Here is a 21,340-nt window from a genome sequence, read left to right on the forward strand (position 1 = left end):
GATGAATCCTTCTTCAGAGTTAGTTACACACACACACACACACACACACACACACACACACACACACACACACACACACACACACACCCCTATATGAATACATTGTCCTTGCCAACTACATTGAGCAGCACTGCAACTCGACTAAGGTTGGTCCATAGCTGTGTTGGGTGGAGCAGGTGAGGATAGAAAGTGGGTAGGGAGCTGGAGAGAGAAGTAGGGAAGCATGGTTGTCGGCCGGGAGGGAGAGGCAGCAGCTGCAAGAGATAGGAACGTGGCACTAGGGAGCTAGTTGTCGCCACAGGCAAGGGTAGTTACGCAAAAGGCACAATGATGTGAATGAGCACACTAGGAGGGGTAAATATAACAGAAGAATAGGGACTCTGTGGAGAAGGGGGTGTGAAGGCATCACGGGCAAAGTTAGCATCTTGGGGTGGGGATGGATGTGAGTGTGGGGTGAGAGATAGAGGAGGATTAAGAGATCAAAGGATGTGTTACATGGACAACTCCCATCTAATAGTTCAGAGAAGCTGGTGTGAGGAAGTACCCAGACAGCACTGGTTATAAAGCAGCTGCCTGAAGTCCAGATGTGGAAGAACTAGATGCATAACCTTTTCAATTCACCAATCCAGTACATCCTATTCTAGTCATGTCACAAGCTTATCCCCTCGTATCAGAGACAAGGCCCTCTATGATGCAGTCGTATCCTATACCAGACCTGCTGTAATTTCTGCACAGCATTTATGTGGGCATGACCACCAAACAGAAGTTGACTCAGATAATAGATCACTGCCGAACTGTTGCCAAGATCATTGGTGTGGTGACAACCCAGTGGCAGATCCCAATTTCAATGGCTACTTCACAACCTGTGCTATCTGGTCCCTTCCTAACAACATCAGCTGCTCTGAATTACATACCTTGCAACACTACACTCATTCCAGTAGTCCCACCTAGCTTCATTCTCCACTAGCCCTTGCCCCACACCCACTTCTATCCCCGCCCAAAAACCCTAAACTCAAATACTCTGTTCCATCTCTCCCTTCCAGTTTACTCTTTTACACTGCCCATGTCTTCCCATGCCTGCAGCCATAATGAGCACACCAGTTACACATTCCTATCCTTTGCACCTTCTGCCTCTCCCTCCCAGCTGTCAGCCACCCTTTTCCCGACCCTCCTCCCACTCTCTGTCCTGCCTCCCCCCCCCCCCCCCCCGACGTCCAGTTGATGTAACAAACCATCTCAGCCCAGTTGAGTTGCTGTGCTGCCATAATGTTGATGTACAGAGGTGTGTCTGTCTGTGTGTGTGTGTGTGTGTGTGTGTGTGTGTGTGTGTGTGTGTGTGTGTATGTGTGTGAAAATTTATTGAGTTGTTACCTTTACTCATTGAACTATCTATGTTTAGGCTTAATTAAACACAAATAAGTGGTATTCTACACTGGAATGTTTGTGGGTATGAGTGCCATAAGCTCTTTTTGTGAAAAAAGTATTTTATCGTTGCACAAAACTTCATTTTTTGTCAACAAAATAATTTAGTGAATTCAGATAACTGTGAAACAATAACATACTACTTGTCACAGACGATGTTTTAGGAGGCTTCTGAGCCAGACTCTAGCCATTTATTAAATTTCTAAAGTGTAAACATACTGTTCCCACATGTGTGATACATTGTTGTGAAATGAATTTAAGACTATACGCATTTGTTCATTAAAGGTGACACCAAGAATACATATATCTGTATATTCTTTACCTGACGTGCCAGCATCTACTTTGGAGTAAAAAAATCAATTATTTTATTTTTTACTCCCTTAAAAACAGGAGAGGGTAGAGGGTACCGATTAAACGTATTTCCCTGCTTCAGTTGCTATCTGTCTTTCCTCTTTTTCTTCCTCTTCTTCCAGAGTGTTATTCCATTTGTAAATGCTCACAATCATCACTCATCAGTTTCTTATACGAGGAGAGACACCTAATTATTTCTGTACTTTCTGAAATTACATACAGCCTACCTACCAAGCATTTCTAGTTACTGTTTGCACAACTACAGAAGCACTACAGTTTTCTAGACAAGTCAATTTAAAACTAAGTAAGTTCTGCTTTTTCAGGACCTGCAACTTACATCCACTGGAACATGCTTACTGTATTCAACCTTTTGCCTCACTCCACAATTTTTGCCCTCTGCACTTCCCTCCAATACCACATTAATGATTCTTTTGATGCCACAGGATGTGTTCTACAGCCAATCCCTTCTTTTAGTTGAGTTGTACATAAACTCTCTTCTGTCTATTTTGATCCAAAACCTCTTCGTCAGCACCTCAATCTACTCATCTCATCTCCAGCATTTTTCTGTAGCACCAGATTTCAAAAGCTTCTATTCTGTTCTTGTTTGTAGTGTATATCTTGAATGTTTCACTTTCATGTATGGCTCTACTTCAGGCAAATACTTTCAGAAGAGACTTACTAACAATCAAATTTATATTCAACATTACCATTTTAATTTTGCAGTTGTAATTAACTGTGAAGGAATATCATCTACTTCACATGCCTTATTTTGACATAAGTCTGTCAATGTTTTGTCATATCCTTCCCACAGTTCTGTACTGCTCATGAAAACATCCACTATCTCTTCTCTTTCCACAATCCTCTCGTCAAGTTTCTTTCTTTTATACAGGCCTAAACTCTGAAGGACTCATGTGAAATTGATACATTAAATAAAACTTCAACATTTTACAGAAAATGTTTAACTATTTAAATTAAAAAATATTTTATATGAGTACCAAAAGTAAATGACTGTCACTGTTATGAGTGACATAGTCAGATAACAGTGTACAAAAACAGAAACATGTTTATATACTTCAATCTTACTCACCAGGATGACAAAGCAACAAGCAGTCATGCCCACAAAGAGGCTCAAGGGGTCGTCCACAAGTTTCCCCACAAGAATGTGGAAGGAGCCATGGATGAAACGGAGGATCCAGAGTGCGCCCACAAAAACAGTAATACTTTTGCGGTATTGCTTTTTCTTCATACTCATGTCGGCATTTTGGACTGAAAGGAAAGAAACAAGTATTCATCTAGAGTTGTTTCTAAAGGAAGCTAGAAAATTGATTAGTCTGAAAGACTGTAGCGTATTCTGATTTGGGCTCATCGTACCTACCATCATGAAGCTGGTGTTCCCTTAAAGGGATCTACGAGTGTCTTAAAGTAGTCATGTGACAGTTTCATATTTCAACAGCAGTTGATGTGTGAAATCTTATGGGACTTAACTGCTAAGGTCATCAATCCCTAAGCTTACACACTACTTAACCTAAATTATCCTAAGGACAAACACACACACACACAAACCCATGCCCGAGGGAGGACTCGAAACTCCGTCGGGACTAGCCGCACAGTCCATGACTGCAGCGCCTTAAACCACTCGGCTAATTCCACGCGGCTCAACAGCAGTTGATTAAGCAATGCGTATACATGTTCAGAAGTACATCAGATAGAAAGAAATTTAACTATTTGTGGGCTCAGGGCAAATGAAAATTGAAATCTCAAGTACAATATTTTACACCCCAATTAAGCTCATCACTGTATGAGAGATGTGAAAAATTAGGAACACACATGTCCAACACAAACAGATCTTCAAATAGCTCCAAAGTGTACTATTGACCTTACAGATGCACAGTTCAGTTGATCATGCTATGAGCCACACTATCTAGATGTGTGTGTGTGTGTGTGTGTGTGTGTGTGAGAGAGAGAATATTTAACCGGAAAGGCAAGTGGTGCATCAACGAAAAACTAATGATACATAGATCTGTTGCAAGTATGTAGTTGCCTTTCCTCATTTTGGTTTATTAACAGATCTGAAAATTTCCATTACTATAACAAAAGTTGTTAATCTTTCCATAAAAATCCAGGTTGCAACATAAAAACTTAAGGAATGATATCACAGAGTCCAACAAATTTGAACAGGTAACCTTTGATGAATCACCTTGTTTTCCTGATGACAATGTACTGTTTTGCATCCAATGCACATAAAACTACAGTGACTGATGGCAGAACTAAGTAGCCTATGTTTCACTGTAGGTCTGAAAAATACGTTAGATTAAACTAAAATAATATATAATGAGCACAGTGAAAATAAAATAGTACAAATTAACAACAAAGTCTTAGAATTAGTTGTTATAGCAGTTTAATACAACAACTATATGGACAACAAAAGAAATAAATGGCCTGGAGTTCTCTTCGTAAACTAAACAGTTTCCAAATGGAAGATTACAATGTTTCTGAAAAGGAAAATTCTGCAATCAGTGTGTACTGCCTATTTTGAATTAACAGGAGTGACATATGGACTTGTAATTTGAGAAAAAAGAGAACTAGTAAAAGGATCAGGGGACAGACTGGTGTGGAAAATATACGAGGGGAATACCACAATTAATGCAACACATTTTTCTTTCACAGCCAATTTCAATTGAAAAAATTTGGAATTTGTTGTAGGACATCGCAGAAAATTGCCACTTCACCCCCTTCAGTTTCATGAATTTCTGATAGGTGGTGGTGGTGGTGGTGGTGGTGGTATATGAAGCCTTTAAAATGGCATCTATAATGGATGTGAGTTCCAAGCAGAGAGCTTTCATTGAGTTTCTTTTAGCAGAAAACGAGAGCATTGCAGACATTTGTAGGTGCTTGCAGAAAGTCTACAGAGATCTGGCAATGAACAAACGCATGCTGAGACATTGGTAGAGGAAGTCTGTCATCATCACAGAATGGTCATGCAAACCTGCCCAATTTCCTGCACACCAACCAGCCACACACAGCTGTAATCATTGCAATGTTGGAACATGCAGACACTCTTATTTGAGGTGATCGACGGATTACAATCGCCTTACTGCACAATTGTACGTCTCTGTTGATAGTGCTGACACTCTCATCCACCAGTTAGGGTACTCAAAAGAGTGTGCCCACAGGGTTCCTCGTTATCTAATAGAAGACCATAAAGAGCAAATATGGACTATCTGTGAGAAATTGTTTGCATGTTCTGAGGCTGATCATCACAATTTTTTCTCGAACATCATCACAATGTTTCACCACTTCAAACCAGATACAAAATGGCAATCCATAGAGAGCTGCACCCTCAACCGATAAACTCATGGTGATGGTCTTCTGGGACTCTGAAGGAATTTTTCTGTTTGACTTCCTCTCTCATGGTGCAACTATCAACTTGGAAGTGTATTGTACTACCCTTAGGAAATTGAAAAAATGACTTCAACGTGTTTATCGTCATAAAAATGCAAACTTCTCTTTCTCCATGACAACATAATTCCTCATACAAGTCTGTGCACCTGAAAGCAGCTCATAAAACTGCACTGGACTGTTCTTCACCATCCACCCTACTGCCCAGATCTCACGTGTTCCAAATTCGATCTGTTTGGCCCAAAGAAGGATGCATTCCACAGGAAGCAGTACATGGATTATAGGGAAGTTATTGATGCAGCAAAATGTTGGCTCCAACATCAACCACACAGTCACACAGGCCCTCCCAGTAAGGTGGTGTAAGGCTGTTGCACTGAACAGAGATTATGTTGAAAACTAGGATTTTGTAGCCAGACGAGTGGGGCATGATATGGTGTATTGGAATTCTGGATAAAACCAATCTGTTTTCAGAAAATAAATGTGTTGCATTACTTACGGAACACCCTTCGTAATTACGACAGTATAATGGAGGTGGACCAAGGAAGACCTATGCTGGATTTCAAGACATACAGAAAGATCAAAATGATGACCTAATGTGAGGTGGTTGGATGATACAAGGGAACATTCAAGAGTGGCATGGATAGCCAAAACCATAACCCATGTAGACATCTGGTGGATGCCTATATCTGGCAATGGATGTTAAATCACTGGGGGTGATGAATCTCAGCTTAGAAAATCATATTCATAATTTTTACCTTAAGTGGCAGCCAATCAATGTGGAACATGTAAAAGGCAGTATTCATGAAAATTTGGATACAGTAATTTTCTGAGGCGCCTGAAATTATTCAAGATGATGCATCAGGGTTTTCTTCAATAATGTCAATTTTGTAGCAATGTTGGACACAGATAGTTTGATTATTTCAGGGACAAGTAATTTAGAGGTCAAGGTAACAACTCACTGAATAGTAGAGGTGTTCAGTCATCTGCCTATACAGAAACAAGACTGAAACCTTCACTAGCTTTCAAACGAATCATTTTTGTAGCTAGAGTAAGGTTGGCTGATGGCTAGGAGGAAGGCACCAGGTGTACAAAATAAGAATGTGGGAGGTAGAGCCAGTAGGTGCAAAGGACAAGAATGTGACTCACAGGCACCAGAAGCAGTGAGTTTATGCAACAAATGATGACAGTGATGTGGGGGAGTGGACTGAAAAGGGGTGACAAAACAGAGGACGGGGTGACTGTGGGGAAGAAGGTGTGGGTGCAGTGGGTTAGTGGTGATTGAGGCCAGGGTGATTTTGGTACTGAATGCCCTGCTAGAACAACTCCCGTATACGTAGTTCGGAAAAGCTGGTATTGGAGGGAAGGGTCAAGATGGCACAGGTTATGAAGCACCCCCAAAAATGAAGCATTATGTGCTCAGCAACGAGTTCCGGCAGTGGATGGTTGACTCTGCTTTTGGCCATAGTTTGATGGTGGCGATTCATTCCGGTGGTCTGGTGGATCGTGGTCTCACCCACAGAGCTGCTTTCACAGGTGGCCCTGCCTTTGATGGAAAAGGATAAGCCTAGGACAGGACAAAACCTGGATGTGCTGGGTGGGTGAATTGGACAGGTATTTCAGCTGTACCTTCCACAGTGATATGATCCCCATGCAAGGGCTAGGGAGTGGTATTGTCTTAGGGATAGTCCAGGATATTGATGGTCATTTCCCCCATCGAAGACCCAAAGTGCAAGATCTGTCTGGTTCACCAACCCAGCACATCCTCCTCCAGCCTCCATCAAGGGCTTATCCTATCACACTCAAGGCACGTCCACCTGTGAAAGCAGCCAGATCATATACCAGCTGTGTTGCCATATCTGCACAGCATTTTATGTGGGCACAAATGCCAACTGTGCAATCAAATGAATGGCCACCACCTGACTGTGGTCAAAAGCAAAGTTGACCATCCAGTGGCAGAGCAAGATGCTCAGCTCAAAATGATTGCTTTGAATGGCTGCTTCACAGCCTATGCAATCTGGATTCTTGCCCCAGCACCAGCATTTATAAACTACACACAGGGTGGTTACAATTAAACTTTTGCTACTTGAGAGAGGCCCCATGAAAAACAAGTGATTGTAGAACAATGAAAGACTGTGGAAACATTTGTAAGGTCACGCGGAAGAGAAAAAAACCCACTGAAAGAAACACATTTTAATTCCCACATGAGAGGGTAACATTTGATAATTGTGTTCCATATTTACATTCCAGGTCACAAATGTTGCTCACTGTGATGACCATCTGCATCAATGATAGCACCAGAGATTGCTCTACTGCTGCCCAAAACATCTCAGGTGGGATGTTGGCTACCTCTCTCACTATGCTCATCTTCAACCTCCAACGTGTGTTAGTCTCCCATTGATAAACACTGTCCTTCAGGTACCGCCACTGCCAGAAATTACAAGGGTTCAAACATGGTGATCTAGTGGGCCACGCAGTTCGGAACGAATGATCAATCAACTGGTCTTCTCCAAATGTGTTATGGAATATCCAAGTGACCTGATGAATAATGTGAGGTGGAGCTCCATCATGTAGCAAAGCTGTTGAGTCCAAAGCTCCTCTCTCCTGTAGAGTGGGGATCATATGTTGGTAGGGTGCATGTCTGCATGTCCTTGGTCATTGGGGTTTGAGTTCTTCAAAGAAAAATGGGGCAATTATGAACTGTGTCATGAAGCCACACCACGCAGTGATGCGTTTATTATGCAGGGGAACTTCTCAAATGTTTGTTGGCAGTTAATTTGAACATCTGAACCCCATTCTTCAACTACTGATGTGGAAAGAGGAACTCTCCATATGCAATTAACCAACTGACATCTAAGAAGAGCAGCAGCACTACTGCTTGATGAGACAGCTTTGCAAGTAAATCCCTGCTCATGTTGTAAAGACTCATATTGAGTGTCTGCAACTGTAACACAAGCTGATGTTTGTGTTTCAACCCTACATCGCCACACCCATACCAGTGCCTAAAGCAAGTCATGACACTAACACTACTAACAACACGAATCCTGCAGCATACAGTCTGAACATCATTTCTATAATGTGAAAACATTTGTAATGACAAGTGGAAGAGAAATAATGAATAAAGCAACACATTTTAATTTCTTAACAAGAGGGTAACATTTGTTAACTGCATACCATGTTTTTTGTCTACACTGGTTCAAGTAGTGAAAGTTTAATTGTAACCACCCCGTACATGACAGTTGTTTTTGTAAAATTTGCAACACATCATTGAACACCGTAAACATCTGGCCTCCATCACAGGTAACCTCCGCACCCTTACCTTCTTCCCCAAAGTCTCCTCTTCCACTGTTCTGTCAACCCTTCCCATTCCATTCCCCCATGTCATTACCATCGTGCCTCGTACAAACTCACCAGTTCCCGTGCCTGTGTGCCACATTCCTATCCTTGCATCTACAGGCTCTCCCTCCTGCAGTCCTATCTTGCATCCCTGCTCCCATCCTCTGGTGCATCGGCCATCCTTTCACAATCCTCCCCCTTCTCCTCCTGGCCACTTTTCGTCTACATCTCAAATACATGGACCAAAACAAGAAAAAATGTCGAGTAAACATGGGCTCTAAAGTGTGTACCTGAGGAGCTATGATCACTTGCCGATCTTTGCTACTGTGAACCACATCACATGTATTGAACAAGTGCTCACAGCTCTTAAGGTACGCATTTTAGAGCCCATGTTTACCAGACTTTTTTCTTGTTTTGGTCCATGCTATCACATCTGAAAGTTGTCTACCCTAAAACCTTAGCAACAACAGTACCAGTACATGTATTTCACTGTCAGAGGTATCAGAATGGTTTTCACTTATAACTGTTTCCGGTACAGGGACCCTTAACTCATATTGATACATTCATCCTTCTCCATCAGCCTTGAAAGTTTTGTCATCATCACCATGGAATCATCCTGTATATACATACATATACATGGGTGATGACCAAAAGATATCTTGAAGGCGAAGCTCTGTCTTGGGTAAATCTAAATTTAAGTCAGTGGAAACATATCAAAGTTTCGAAAAAAGTTTTTTAAATAAATTTTGGTCAGAAGCTGAACAAGGGAGAATTAAAAGTGAATTTCTGAATGGACAAAATTATACGAATAGGGACGGTACATCGGTGTGGAAGCAGTTAAATTTTTAGGACATGTTATATCTGAAAAAGGAATTGCACCTGATAAAGAAAAACTTGATGATATTGCTAATTTTCCTACTCTGCATAACAAAAAACAGCTTAAATCATTTTTTGAATTGACTGGATTTTATAGAAAATTTTGTAGCAGCTATGCTTTGAATGCTCCATGCTCGTGCGAACGTTTGATGGAGGATACCATTTGGGATTGGAATCAGGAGTGTCAAGATGCTTTCAATGAGATCAAACAACAGTTGTGTCAGAGTCAGATATTGTTCAGACCAGATTTGTCTCTTCCTTTTTGTATTATCATAGACAGTAGTGATGTTGGATTGCGTGCTCATTTATTTCAGGAGGTTGAAGTTGATGGTGTTTTTGAACATAGATCTCTTGCATTTGCTAGCAGAATATTGCAGAAACATGAAAAGACGTACACTTTAACTGAGAAAAAACTTTTGGCTATACATTGGGTGTTCAACAAATCTGAAAATTACTCACTACGGCACAAAGTCATCATCTATACTGATCATAAAGCATTATGTTATCTTCAGGTGTGTAATCTGTACCATAACAAAATTACTCATTGGGCCTTATTTTTACAACAGTTTAATTATGAAATCAAATACATTAAGGGCACAGACAATGTAGTCGCTGATGCTTTGTCTAGGCTACCTTTGGGAGGTGAATTATCCAAAAACTCTGGAGAAGGAGAAAAAGAATTTAAAATTATGTACTTGAAAGGTGTAAAAGAGGAAAAAGAGATTTTGAAAATTTGCAAAGACATCTGTAGGTATCAAAATCATGATCAAAACTGGAAGTTGGTTAAGAGCATGCTGGGTAAGAAAGTAGGAGAAAAGACAGAACAGTATTATAAGGTACACAAGGGTATTTTATTCAGGAGACATAAGACTTACTCAGAGGATTGGAAACTATGCTGGCCGGAACAATGCATTGATACTTTAATTACTTATCCATATGAGAGTTTTTGTCATTGTGGATCAAACAAATGCACACAAAAGATTCAAGAAAACATCTGTTTTTATAACATAGAAAGAGGAGTCAATAAGAAGATTGCCAGCTGTGACAGATGTCATAGAGTGAAGATAAGTAACCAAACAAGTAGGAGCCAAATACAAAATATATTACCTAATAGTAACCTAGATCTTGAGTCTGTTGATGTTTATGGAGCCTTACGTAAGTCTAAGAATGGATTCTGTTATGTTTTTGTGGTGGTTGACGTATTTTCGAAGTTCATAAAGCTGTTTCCTCTTAAGAAAGGTACCAGTAAAGAAATTATCTCTGTAATTTTTAAAACACACATTTTCATCAGGTGGGTAACCTAAAACAATTTTATCTGATAATGGTTCTCAGTTTACATCACAAGCTTGGAAAGATTTTGTTTACCATGCAAAAATAAGGCATACTCTAACCTCGGTGTACCACCCTTTGAGTAACCCTGCAGAAAGACATATGAGAGAGATTGGAAGACTGTTTAGAACATATTGTAGTAAGAATTGTATCAGTTGGATAGAATATGTCAGTGATTTTGAGGGTATTATGAACAGCTTACAACATTCTTCACCAGGTTTTTCATCATCTGAAATCATTGTTCCATAAAAACACGGGAGAACTGCCGGATATCAGTAATGTCCTGTCATGATATTTCGGCGCAGTCTTCTGGCCATCTTGAGGTGAGTACCACTGATGGCCAGAAGACTCTGCGCCTAAATATCGTGGCAGGACGTTACTGATATCCGGCAGTTCTCCCGTGTTTTTATGGAACAATCAGTACGCTGGGAAAGCTTTAAACATCACATCTGAAATCATGTTTAATCGCACACCAGCTAATTTTATTTCTGAAAATATTGAGTTTCCACCATGTAAAATTCTGTCACCACAAGAGAGGGAAAAGTGTGTTAGGGAGATTATGAAAATATAGGGGGATAGGAGAAAGCAGAGACATGATTGTAAAGGTAGATTTTCTAGTCTGAAGTGGGAGATCTATGTTGGTGAAAGCCAAAGAGAAGTCTAAAGTGTTGACATCTGAGGTAAAGAAATTTTTCAATGTTTACATTGGACCATTTCCAAATCATCATAAATACAGACTTGGGTGTCAAGAAAGTTTTTAAACTCTTTGGAATATTGTTAGTACCACAGAATGTAAGTAGTGATGGGAATGCCTCTGATGGACTCAGTGTGTCTCACTAATAATGTAATTTTTGGTGTGATAGAAGTGAAAATTCTAAAGTTGGCGTGATTTAGAAGAATGGGATAAAATAAAAGATATTCATAGCAACAGGCAAATCTTCATTAGTGATTTCAGTTCAACAAGAACCCACGTTATAAAAACCACAGCCTCAAGAATGTACCCCTAAACACAACAAGAATTAGAGACAACAAGAAGAAGAGAAAATCAAGATAAGTAAAAAGTTCTTCTTTTGTATGTCTTATGCCTCTTGAAGCTTTTAAAAATAATGAAGAGACTACGAGAATTTTAATAGTGAAGTGTGTGAGGGTAAGATTACATGCTGTAAGCTTAAGAATATGTGTACCGACAGGCTGTTCCCCAGTTTGCATCTGATATGCCCAACATCACTGGCTTTTGAAGGATCATGCACTGCTGGTAACGTTCTTTTAAAAGCACGGTGACTGTGTGCCAGTACCCCTGTAGAAGTTCCAGATACTCAAGGGTATGAAAAATGGCACTGGTCTGATGTCTGCTAAGGGTCTGGAGAAAAGACAGGTTCTTTTGAAGTGCAATGTGGCACAGGGAGGAAAGCAGTTGATCTGACGTCTGTCCAATATGAGGCCACCGCATTGCAGGAGGGGGGGGGGGGGGGGGAGGGTCGAGCTGTGGCAAACAAACATACAGTGCAAGTGGAACTGCCCAAGACATTGTGCACTGCTATCCATACAAAATCACACAAACACGAGCTGCTCCCCCCCCCCCCCCCCCCGATGTACTAGCAAGAAATTGATAAGCCATATTGCGATTCATCTGTCATTTGTAGCCAACCCCATTTACGGTAAGAAGCGTAAGTCCTCCCCCCTCCCCTCACACTCGTTAAAAAGGCAGAGACATCTCACTTTTACAACTACACAGTCTGTGTACAGGAAGAGAGGTAATACAGGAGACTTAAGAGGAGGACAAAAAAACGGTGTGTTCTCATCTGTATTCCAGGAAAAGGAAGAGCTGGTTCTGCAAATTGCATTTCAATTTTTTAATTTTATGTTACATATAACTGAATGACACTGGTGCAAATTTATAAATGGTGATGCAGATAGGGAGATTACTCCTAATTAACTATGCTTAAAGTAAATTCAGTGGGTAATTAGTAACAATTTAAGACAACTATCAATGAATTGCATACCAGGTGAATTCGTATTTCAAGAGGCGAGTGTCTTCTTCTGCTTGTTTCTGATGCATGATACTGTCTTTTGCCCACCGCTGGATGCAAATTAAGTGGAAGAAACAATAACATTTTATGCAGCTCCATATCTGTAAAAGAAATTAAAAAATATTGCCACATGCCTCCTCTCATTATATGTTCTTCACACAAAGTGCATAGTGACTATAAGAACCAAGCAGTAGTTCTGAAACGATTATGGAGTATGATACTCAAAGAACCATTTTACTTAAAAAAGTAAGAAAAAAATTATTTCTTTGTTTATTGGAAATATCTTCTCTTTCTGTAAATGGGACAACACTATTATTGGGAGAAAAAATGAATATATGTATATTTTCTTTTTTCCAGGCAAACAGGATTTCTGGCCAGAACTTCTCTCTAGGAAGCAAATTTTCAAGTACACGTGTGTGTGTGTGTGTGTGTGTGTGTGTGTGTGTGTACATGTTTATCCATATGAGTACCTTCTATCCACACAAGTACACATTTTGTTTGTTTCTATTTATCTCTTTGCTTAGACAAGAACTACAGTTTAACTGCAAAGCACACATCTGACTTTTATGTTCTACTCTATGGTTTAGCAATATTATGAAAAGGATAGTTGCCACTCATCATACAGTGGAGATCCTGAGTCGCCTATCTGCGACTCAGTATCTCCACTATATGTAGAGTATCAACTGTTCTTTTATAATATTGTTACATTCCATCCTGGATTTCCCATTGTTTGTCTATGGTTTAGCATTGTATAAGAAGTGTACTAAGAAAATTGAGTAATACACACACATTCATGTCACATTTTCAAATGTACTGCCTCTAAACTCAAGGTATCTATTCATGAATACCAATTATCAAATAATTTTTCCAGATGTCTTCAGCGAACTGAAAACTTCCACTGTTCTACACCAAAGTTTTTTATCCTAAAAAAAGTCTTATTTTTAGTAATCAGTCCTTACAGAAATGAAGCACTGTAAAATCATAGCAAAATTGTGGCTATAAGAAGCCAGCATGCAAACTCTACCGCCTACAACATTAAATAATACAATCAAATTCAGACCAAAGTGCTCAAATGTTGTGATGAAGAGAATTGTTTGTTATATCACACACTTGAGTACAGGATTACAATGTCTCAACAGTAGAGTCAGCATTGTTCCACATACCACTTAAAATGATAGTTTCTTGAAGGACAAACTACACTCATGCAACAAACATGTTACAGCCCCGAAAGGAATGGTCCCATATATATACAACAGCATCAGTGATCATGTAAATTATTAGAGTTGAAAGGTTTTGTTGTGAGTGTAGAATGATCACCTCATCACATGAGTGTTGTCACCACAAGATCATGTCTGGCCTGATAGGATATATAATGGACATACACTTCATCACACAGCAACATAACCTGTTCATGTCTCTACCTGCCCATTGAACACAAGCAACAAACAACATCTCATTTCATCTCAAATCATTGGTTGAAGACTACCAGAAGTCAGTCTACAGAACCATCATACAATGAGTAGGCACTTTTAACTTCACTTCACTTGTGGCTATATTTGCAGTGATGCAATGTATGGGAAGCATGAACTGCTGAGGGTGGCAATGCTTCATTTAGAATGATTAATTTCAGTTCCCCACTATCTCGGATAACTATCATCTTCAATTAAAGCTGCATCAAAGGAAGAGGATGTATTCCACCAAAGTTTTGGAGATACACGCCAGTGTTATTACTAGCAGGTGCAGATTCAAGGGACGTGGTCATGGGGGTAATATACAAACCCTCTCTCCCCCAAAGTCTTTTCACTACCAAGTCTTTACATTTTTACACAGGTTTATTTCCACATGTGTCAAATAGCTTTCGGAGAATAAAATTGCACAAAAACTAAGTCAAAAAATGGCAAAAAAATTCTACAGAACTGGAGGCTACATTTGATACAAGATACTTTTCAGTTGCTTGTTTATGGCTTGGCTGTGTGGTTGCAGAACATACTGCAGATAGAAAATGGTACCCATTCACCAGCTGATTGTATCTGCTGCAGAAAACAACAAATTCAAAATATTTTGAGACTCAGAGACTCCAGGTAGAACCAGCAAACCACAGGAAGCTGAGTAAAGCAGACAGATGTGGAAGACCCACCACTTGGCAGGAATAGAGGCAGAAGGGGGGTTCCACCCACTTAACACGTTCACATAGTCGTCGTCTGCAGACCTCTGTTCACAATTGTATTAGTAAGTGAGACACTAATAACAGTGATTGCACACATCGATTACACAGGATATCCCAGGAGGAATGGTCAATACTCTAGGATGACAGAATCAATCATTGAAAATGCATACCTTAAGAGGTATGAGCAGTTAATCTGCAATACTGTGAAACAAAGCTCTTCTACTGCAAGTGCTTTGCTTTCCATATTTCCAGAAGGGTAGTATGGACTAAAACACGGAAAAAAGGTAAAACAAACATGGACTCCAAAGTGCATACATTAAGAGCTATGAGCACTTGTTGATCTTCACTATTATGGAACACATCTCTTCCACTGAACAAGTGCTCATAGCTCCTAAGGTGTGCATTTTGGAGCCCTTGTTTACTAGACTTTTTTGCTTCAAACGATTGTTTCTATCATATCCCTGAAGATTGACCATTCCTTCTGGAATACCATTTATATTGTGTAAATTATTATATAAAAGTTGTTAGACATTCATGCTACTACAGTTCTTAAATCAACTGCACAACACACGAACTGTTTTAAATTTTCAGACAAATACTTTTAAAATTGTGTATTTTTCTGAACTGCGATTGCTTACAAGTCATGCTTCAGTGATGTGCTAAACACTAATGTAAAGGAAGTACACTGTCTGACAAAGTGAAGCACCCACAATTATAGGAGAAAATGAAATGAAATGTCACAGGTAACAGGATATGTGATGTTATTTTTGTGATTACAAAATGGACTCAAGTTTACAATCAACTTGGCAGTATTATCCCACTTACCAGTACAACATTCTACGCCCTCTGGTGTGGATGCATGCACTGATTTGGTTGGAAATGGTGTCAGATTCATCACATCCTCTCCCGAGACAAGATGGCCCACAACTGTTGTACCTTGACCTTGATATCCTAGATACTGACACTGGGACAAAATTGGCACCCAAGCTGGTCCCTATCAGGGACAGATATGGGGATCTAGCTGGCCATGGGAGTACCTAAACATCATACACGCAGTTCATAGACAAACATGCCACGTGTGGAGGAGCAGTGTTCTTTGAGAAATGGCATGACAATACCGTGGAATGAGAGGTAACACATGAGGACACAGGATGTCCATGACATTCTGTTGTGCTGTTAATCCCTCAATCACTACCAACCATGACCTGAAGTCATATCCGGGGGCTCCCCAACTATGACGCCACGTGTGACGAAGGAAGAATGGGACGACTCCCTAGGTTACTGCCATACTGGCTGTCTGGGGTAGCGCAGAACCACAATTCATCATTGACACCATTCATCAGCAGCAGTCCTTGCTCCCCGATAACAGCACCACTCCAAATGCAGCTATTTGTGTTGTAGTGTTAACAGCAGCTTATGAAGAGGGCGATCCCTAGTCTGGCTGTTGCTACTCTCCAGTAAATGGTATAGGATGACATAGAATTTGCAAGAGTCCATTATTTTGGATGACAGGCACAGATGTGAACACGATACAATGTGCTTGGTGTACAATATGGTGATGTCTCCCATTTGGTGGTCAGACTTGCTCAAACAGAAACATAATGACGAGTATGCCTGCCCTCATATTACCATGCAGTCCAAAATAGGGTCACTGTCACGTCTAAATTCCCCACAAATTTGGATACTGCACTATTCAACTTGCAGGCCAAATGGAGACTCAAAATAAGGCCCCTTTCAAACTCTACTGAGTGCTGATAACGCTGTCTCACATGACCACTCAGTATCTCTTATGTCTTTCAGTGATCACTCAACATCTGACACTGTTTAAGCCTTGTCTACACCCTACCAGGCCTGGCAACAACACTAAACATGGGCAATACTATTGTAATCTGGTGGCCATTCTGTGCTTCATAGAGAATTGTGCAACTCTCATTTACATACCCACTGATAGTGTGTATGTTTACAAAAGGAGATTAAATCCGACCATGTTTCTGGGTGCTTCACTTTTTTTTATCACACATTGTACTATCATTATAGTGAAATATTTTATTACTATTATTATTAGTTCTGGGTCTCTGTTGAGATTTAAATATCTCCTCCAGAAGCACGTTCCTAAATTTGCATCCAACCTCTAGTGCCATGGCATGAGGATGTATCTAATATTACCTCAGGTACCGATTCAGGGAACTCCATCGGCACAATAGTGTAATGCCAACACCTTCCCAAATTGGTTTCACAACCTGAGGTCAGGTGATTTGGCAGGATGCTTAACACATTCTTCTTCTATAGTAGAAAAGGTGCTTAGCTGGTATGACGAAACCCTCCGATCCGGCACTGAAGCAAGCACGGTTATCTCAACACATGTTGTCTCGACTCATACATGACGGGAAGTAGTGCCGTTTTGTATGCAAGATTAAATGTTGGGCATTCACACCTAGCAGTATCTGCCATTGATCACTGCCTGCACTGAGAAGTACTCCATGCTCGCTGGTGACCTGATGTGGGTCATCCAGTCTTCATTACACCTAGTTGCTACCTCGTGTAGTTGCTGGTCTATGTACCATGCCTAGAGTCTTGATGCTGCTGGGAGCTGAACAGGTGCCTTCCAAATGGAGTCTACTGCTGGCTGGCATCAACCAACTCCAGGGTGCCTCCAAGTGATCCTTGGTTCACAGTCCGCAGTGATGCAGAGTAACTGCATCTGATTTGTTGCAGAGGTGCCACTTGACCTGCACGCACACACTCTGCTGGTGTAGACTTGCAAACATGGGCTACTGACAATGCATTTTTCGCCAAGATCCTGGGATCAGGGCACATGCGCCTTATTTCTACATTGCCACTTGGTGCCATTGGCTGTGCACATCAGCACTTGACACTGTTGGTAGCGCAACCACTGCTGGGCCAGCTGTGCTGCATCTGCATCTAACATAATGTCACTGGGACATGGTTACCACACAAGGCCACTGTGCTGCAGGGCCTCGCTGAGCAAAGCTACTATAGCTATCACCACACAAACCATTTTTTTAGTGCTGTGACTAACATTGCCAAGTCGAGTCATAAAATGCCACTGGGATGCTGTTTACATCAGCTGTATGAAGGCTTCCGAATAAATCATGTTGTTGTTATCACTGCATTTATAATTCCACAGCAGCCAAGGAACTGGTTCTTCAAATGTGCCGCCCAGCCAACCATCCTACACATTACTGTGACCTATTCTGGGGTGAATAATGCTTGGATCATCCTGCCTCATAGTAACTGGTATCAGAAGGGATCAGTGGATTTGGGGGACATTGTGAACCAATGTATGACATCATCAGCACTTTGGGGTGGGTACAAACACACTGTTTTGCTCTGACTGTCGAACTTTGAATAATGTGCAATGGCGAGTAAGTTCGGTTGGAGGACTGGGTATATGGTGAAATTTATGAAGATTAATGAGGGCATAGAGATATATGAGGGGGAATCATTGGGAAGATTAAGCCAGCAGGCATCTGGTTAGGTGCAAGCAATGTAATTTACAAGGTCTTAGTGCCTCCTGTATGCACTCATAGCCTTAACATTCTTTACATGTTGAAGATATGGATAATAAGCCACACAATGTGACGAATGCGCATGGTTAGCAGTTAGGTGGAAGAATTAAGTTAGTGCTGAAATTAGGTATCCTTGTGTATTAGGTAAAGGGTTTATAATGAGTGAATCAAAGGTATTGACGATTACTGCTCAGGAAGCAGTTCAGTCTTTTCTTTACTCGATCAGGTAGCCGAATTGAAAGACTTGCGTAAGCAGGTGGATGCAGAGGGGGGAAAAGAAGGGCCTCTTCTATTTTGTCTGTACCTGTTCTAGATGCAGCTACCACTAGCCTAGTTAATCATTTTTCAAACAATGCAGGGGAGGATGTATTGGCATTTGTTGATAACCTGCTACAAAGCTGGGCTATAGAACAGACTAGCAGTTGTTGCAAATGGCCAAATTATGTTTAACGGAGGAAGGACTGAGAAACGCTCAGTCACTTGATGTCCTGGGAAGAGGTCGAGTACAGCAGTATAGAAGACAGAACGGCTGTAGATACTACTAACATACCACAGTTTAAGAGATGTGGGAAAGTCGGACATTAAGAACAGGACTATATGCAAAGTAAGGGACATAACAGGAATGGATGAAATACAAATAAACAACCATTAAACGACAATGGGAGCCCTAGGTTCACTGAGTGGCATTCCCAGTAAATTTTAATGCTACAGAAACCTATGCAAAGGTGGAATGATGTTTTATTGGTATAGTGGACAGTTCAGAACACAAGTTTTTATTAGACACAGTTGCACATGTGTGTGGTAAGTCTGGGCCTCATGGGAATGAGGTGGTTAAACCTTCCACAGTACAGATTATGTAGAGTTCATGGTAATGATGTGCATTCACTGTCTTCAGTGAACATAAGTTTTCAGGTGGAGCAAAAAATTCTTGGAAAATTCTAAGTTTTGCATTGTATAGCTGATGGTTACTGTGGACTCCTAGGGTTGGATTTCATGTATAAGTATCATGCTAAAATTGACCTTGGACAATGCATGGTAGAACTTGGGGCACACCATTACATTAGGAGAAAACTTTTGTCAGTAACACACTGCCACAAGGTTTGTCTCTTGTGGAGGACAAACCGAATAAGCTGCTTGCAAATGCACCAAGGATCAATTCATATGATCAAGTATCACAAAGTGCAGGGAAACTGCTGTCGGTGATTGTGGGAGAAGTAAATACATTGTGTGGTTGAGACACTGGGAGAAAATGGAGATTTAAATAAAATGTGGCGTTTTGTGCACAGGGGTACTGTACACATACAGGAAATAGACACTGAGTGAGTAATGCCCATCAATCTTGATAATTTTGGGATAAAATACATGGATCTGCCCAAGCATTTTCCACTATAGACCTATGGAGTGGCTATCACTAGCTAGAAGTAGCACCAGAGGACAGGCCAAAAGCTGTGTTGAATGTTTCTTGGGGTCACTACCCATACCAGTGTATGTTGTTCTAATTGAAGAATGCACCAGACACATTTCAACATTTGGTGGAAGGAGTATTGAGGGGATTAAAACCAAAATAATCTGTGGTGTATCTATATGATATCACTGTGTTTGTCAAAGGTATGGAAGAGCATGTGCAACAGTTGAGGGAGGTTAAGGGATTACACACAGCACATCTTCCTTTTAGTGTAGAGAAGTGTCATTTTGTACAGTAAGAAGTAAATAATTTGGGGCGTGTAATGAGCCAAGATGGGGTATGAACAGATATGAGATTGATGTACGATGAAGTGTTGTGTAACACCTCAGACAGGCAAAGAATTGTAGTCATTTTTCGGTTCAGCAAATTATTATAGGAAATTTGCCCTGGGGTTTATTAGTTCTCATGCACTTATTAAAGAAGGGTTGAAAGTTTCACTGGACATCAAAATTCTAGAGTGCATTTGGAATTTGAAAAATTGAAGAAACTGTTGACAAATAGCCCAGTATTGGTCTATCTAGATCATGAAAAGGAGTTTGTGTTATTGTGTGATGCTAGTAACCGTGCAGTGGGCTGTGTTCTAAATCAGGAAGTAAGAGGCATCCAGTCACTTATGAGTCCCGACAATTACACAAAGCAGAGAGAAACTATTCTAAGACAGAAAAGGATATGCTGAACCTCATATGGGGCATGCCATACTTCTGCTGCTATTGTGTGGGAAAATATTTAAAGTGACAATATATCATGTGGCACTTTATGTGGCTTTTGGCATTAACCCCACATGTGAGTGTGTCTGTATACAAAGTACACAAATCACAAATAGTATTGTTTTGTTCCATTGTTGATTGTTAGCCTCTACATATTCCTTCGTTACTGCTTTAGTTAATGTAGTACTAAGTTGTGTTGTCATACATCCAAATGAGCAGCAGTAATATAAAATAAACAACAATCTAGGTGAGAAAAAAATTGCAATTTGCCCCACATTCGGAGCTAGCAGCACAATCCCACAATTAGGCCATTATTTATACAATAACTAGTAATCAGATAATTAGTTGGCAGGGATCTGATGCAATCACAATGTTTAACCCTTGGAATGGGTCATTACTGTAGGTAACAACTGTATGAGGCAACCGGGTGTTATAATGAAAGGTTTATTTTATTACTGTTTAATTAAACAATGTTTTAGCTAATAAACTATAAGTTTATTTTATTATTGTTTAATTAAGCTAAGATTAAACTGTGATTCTGCTCATACAGGTTTACCTTGGTAACATAATGACAACTATTCTTAAAATGTGTACAAACTGTGGTGCACACCTACTTGTGTTATAAAAAACAGCGCGCCTGCCAAGAGTAAAAGAATTTGACTAGTTGACTTACACAATGGGCAGTGAAGTTAAGTAAATTTGATTTCAAAGTAGTCCGTTAGCCTAGTAAA

The 21,340-nt window shown here is 40.4% G+C and overlaps 1 protein-coding gene across 1 annotated transcript in view; it reads right to left on the bottom strand.

Annotated features, from left to right (window-relative positions):
- The window catches only part of LOC126259444 (NF-X1-type zinc finger protein NFXL1), a 111,630-nt gene that overhangs the window by 79,411 nt on the left and 10,879 nt on the right, over positions 1 to 21,340 (bottom strand). Inside the window, exons 3-4 of the mRNA XM_049956261.1 lie at positions 12,714 to 12,841; positions 2,861 to 3,039 (exon numbers count right to left, since the gene is read on the bottom strand). Coding sequence (XP_049812218.1) covers positions 2,861 to 3,039; positions 12,714 to 12,841 — 307 coding nt within the window. The remainder of the gene's footprint in view (positions 1 to 2,860; positions 3,040 to 12,713; positions 12,842 to 21,340) is intronic.

Source organism: Schistocerca nitens, chromosome 5, assembly GCF_023898315.1.
Source record: "Schistocerca nitens isolate TAMUIC-IGC-003100 chromosome 5, iqSchNite1.1, whole genome shotgun sequence".
NCBI lineage: Eukaryota > Metazoa > Arthropoda > Insecta > Orthoptera > Acrididae > Schistocerca > Schistocerca nitens.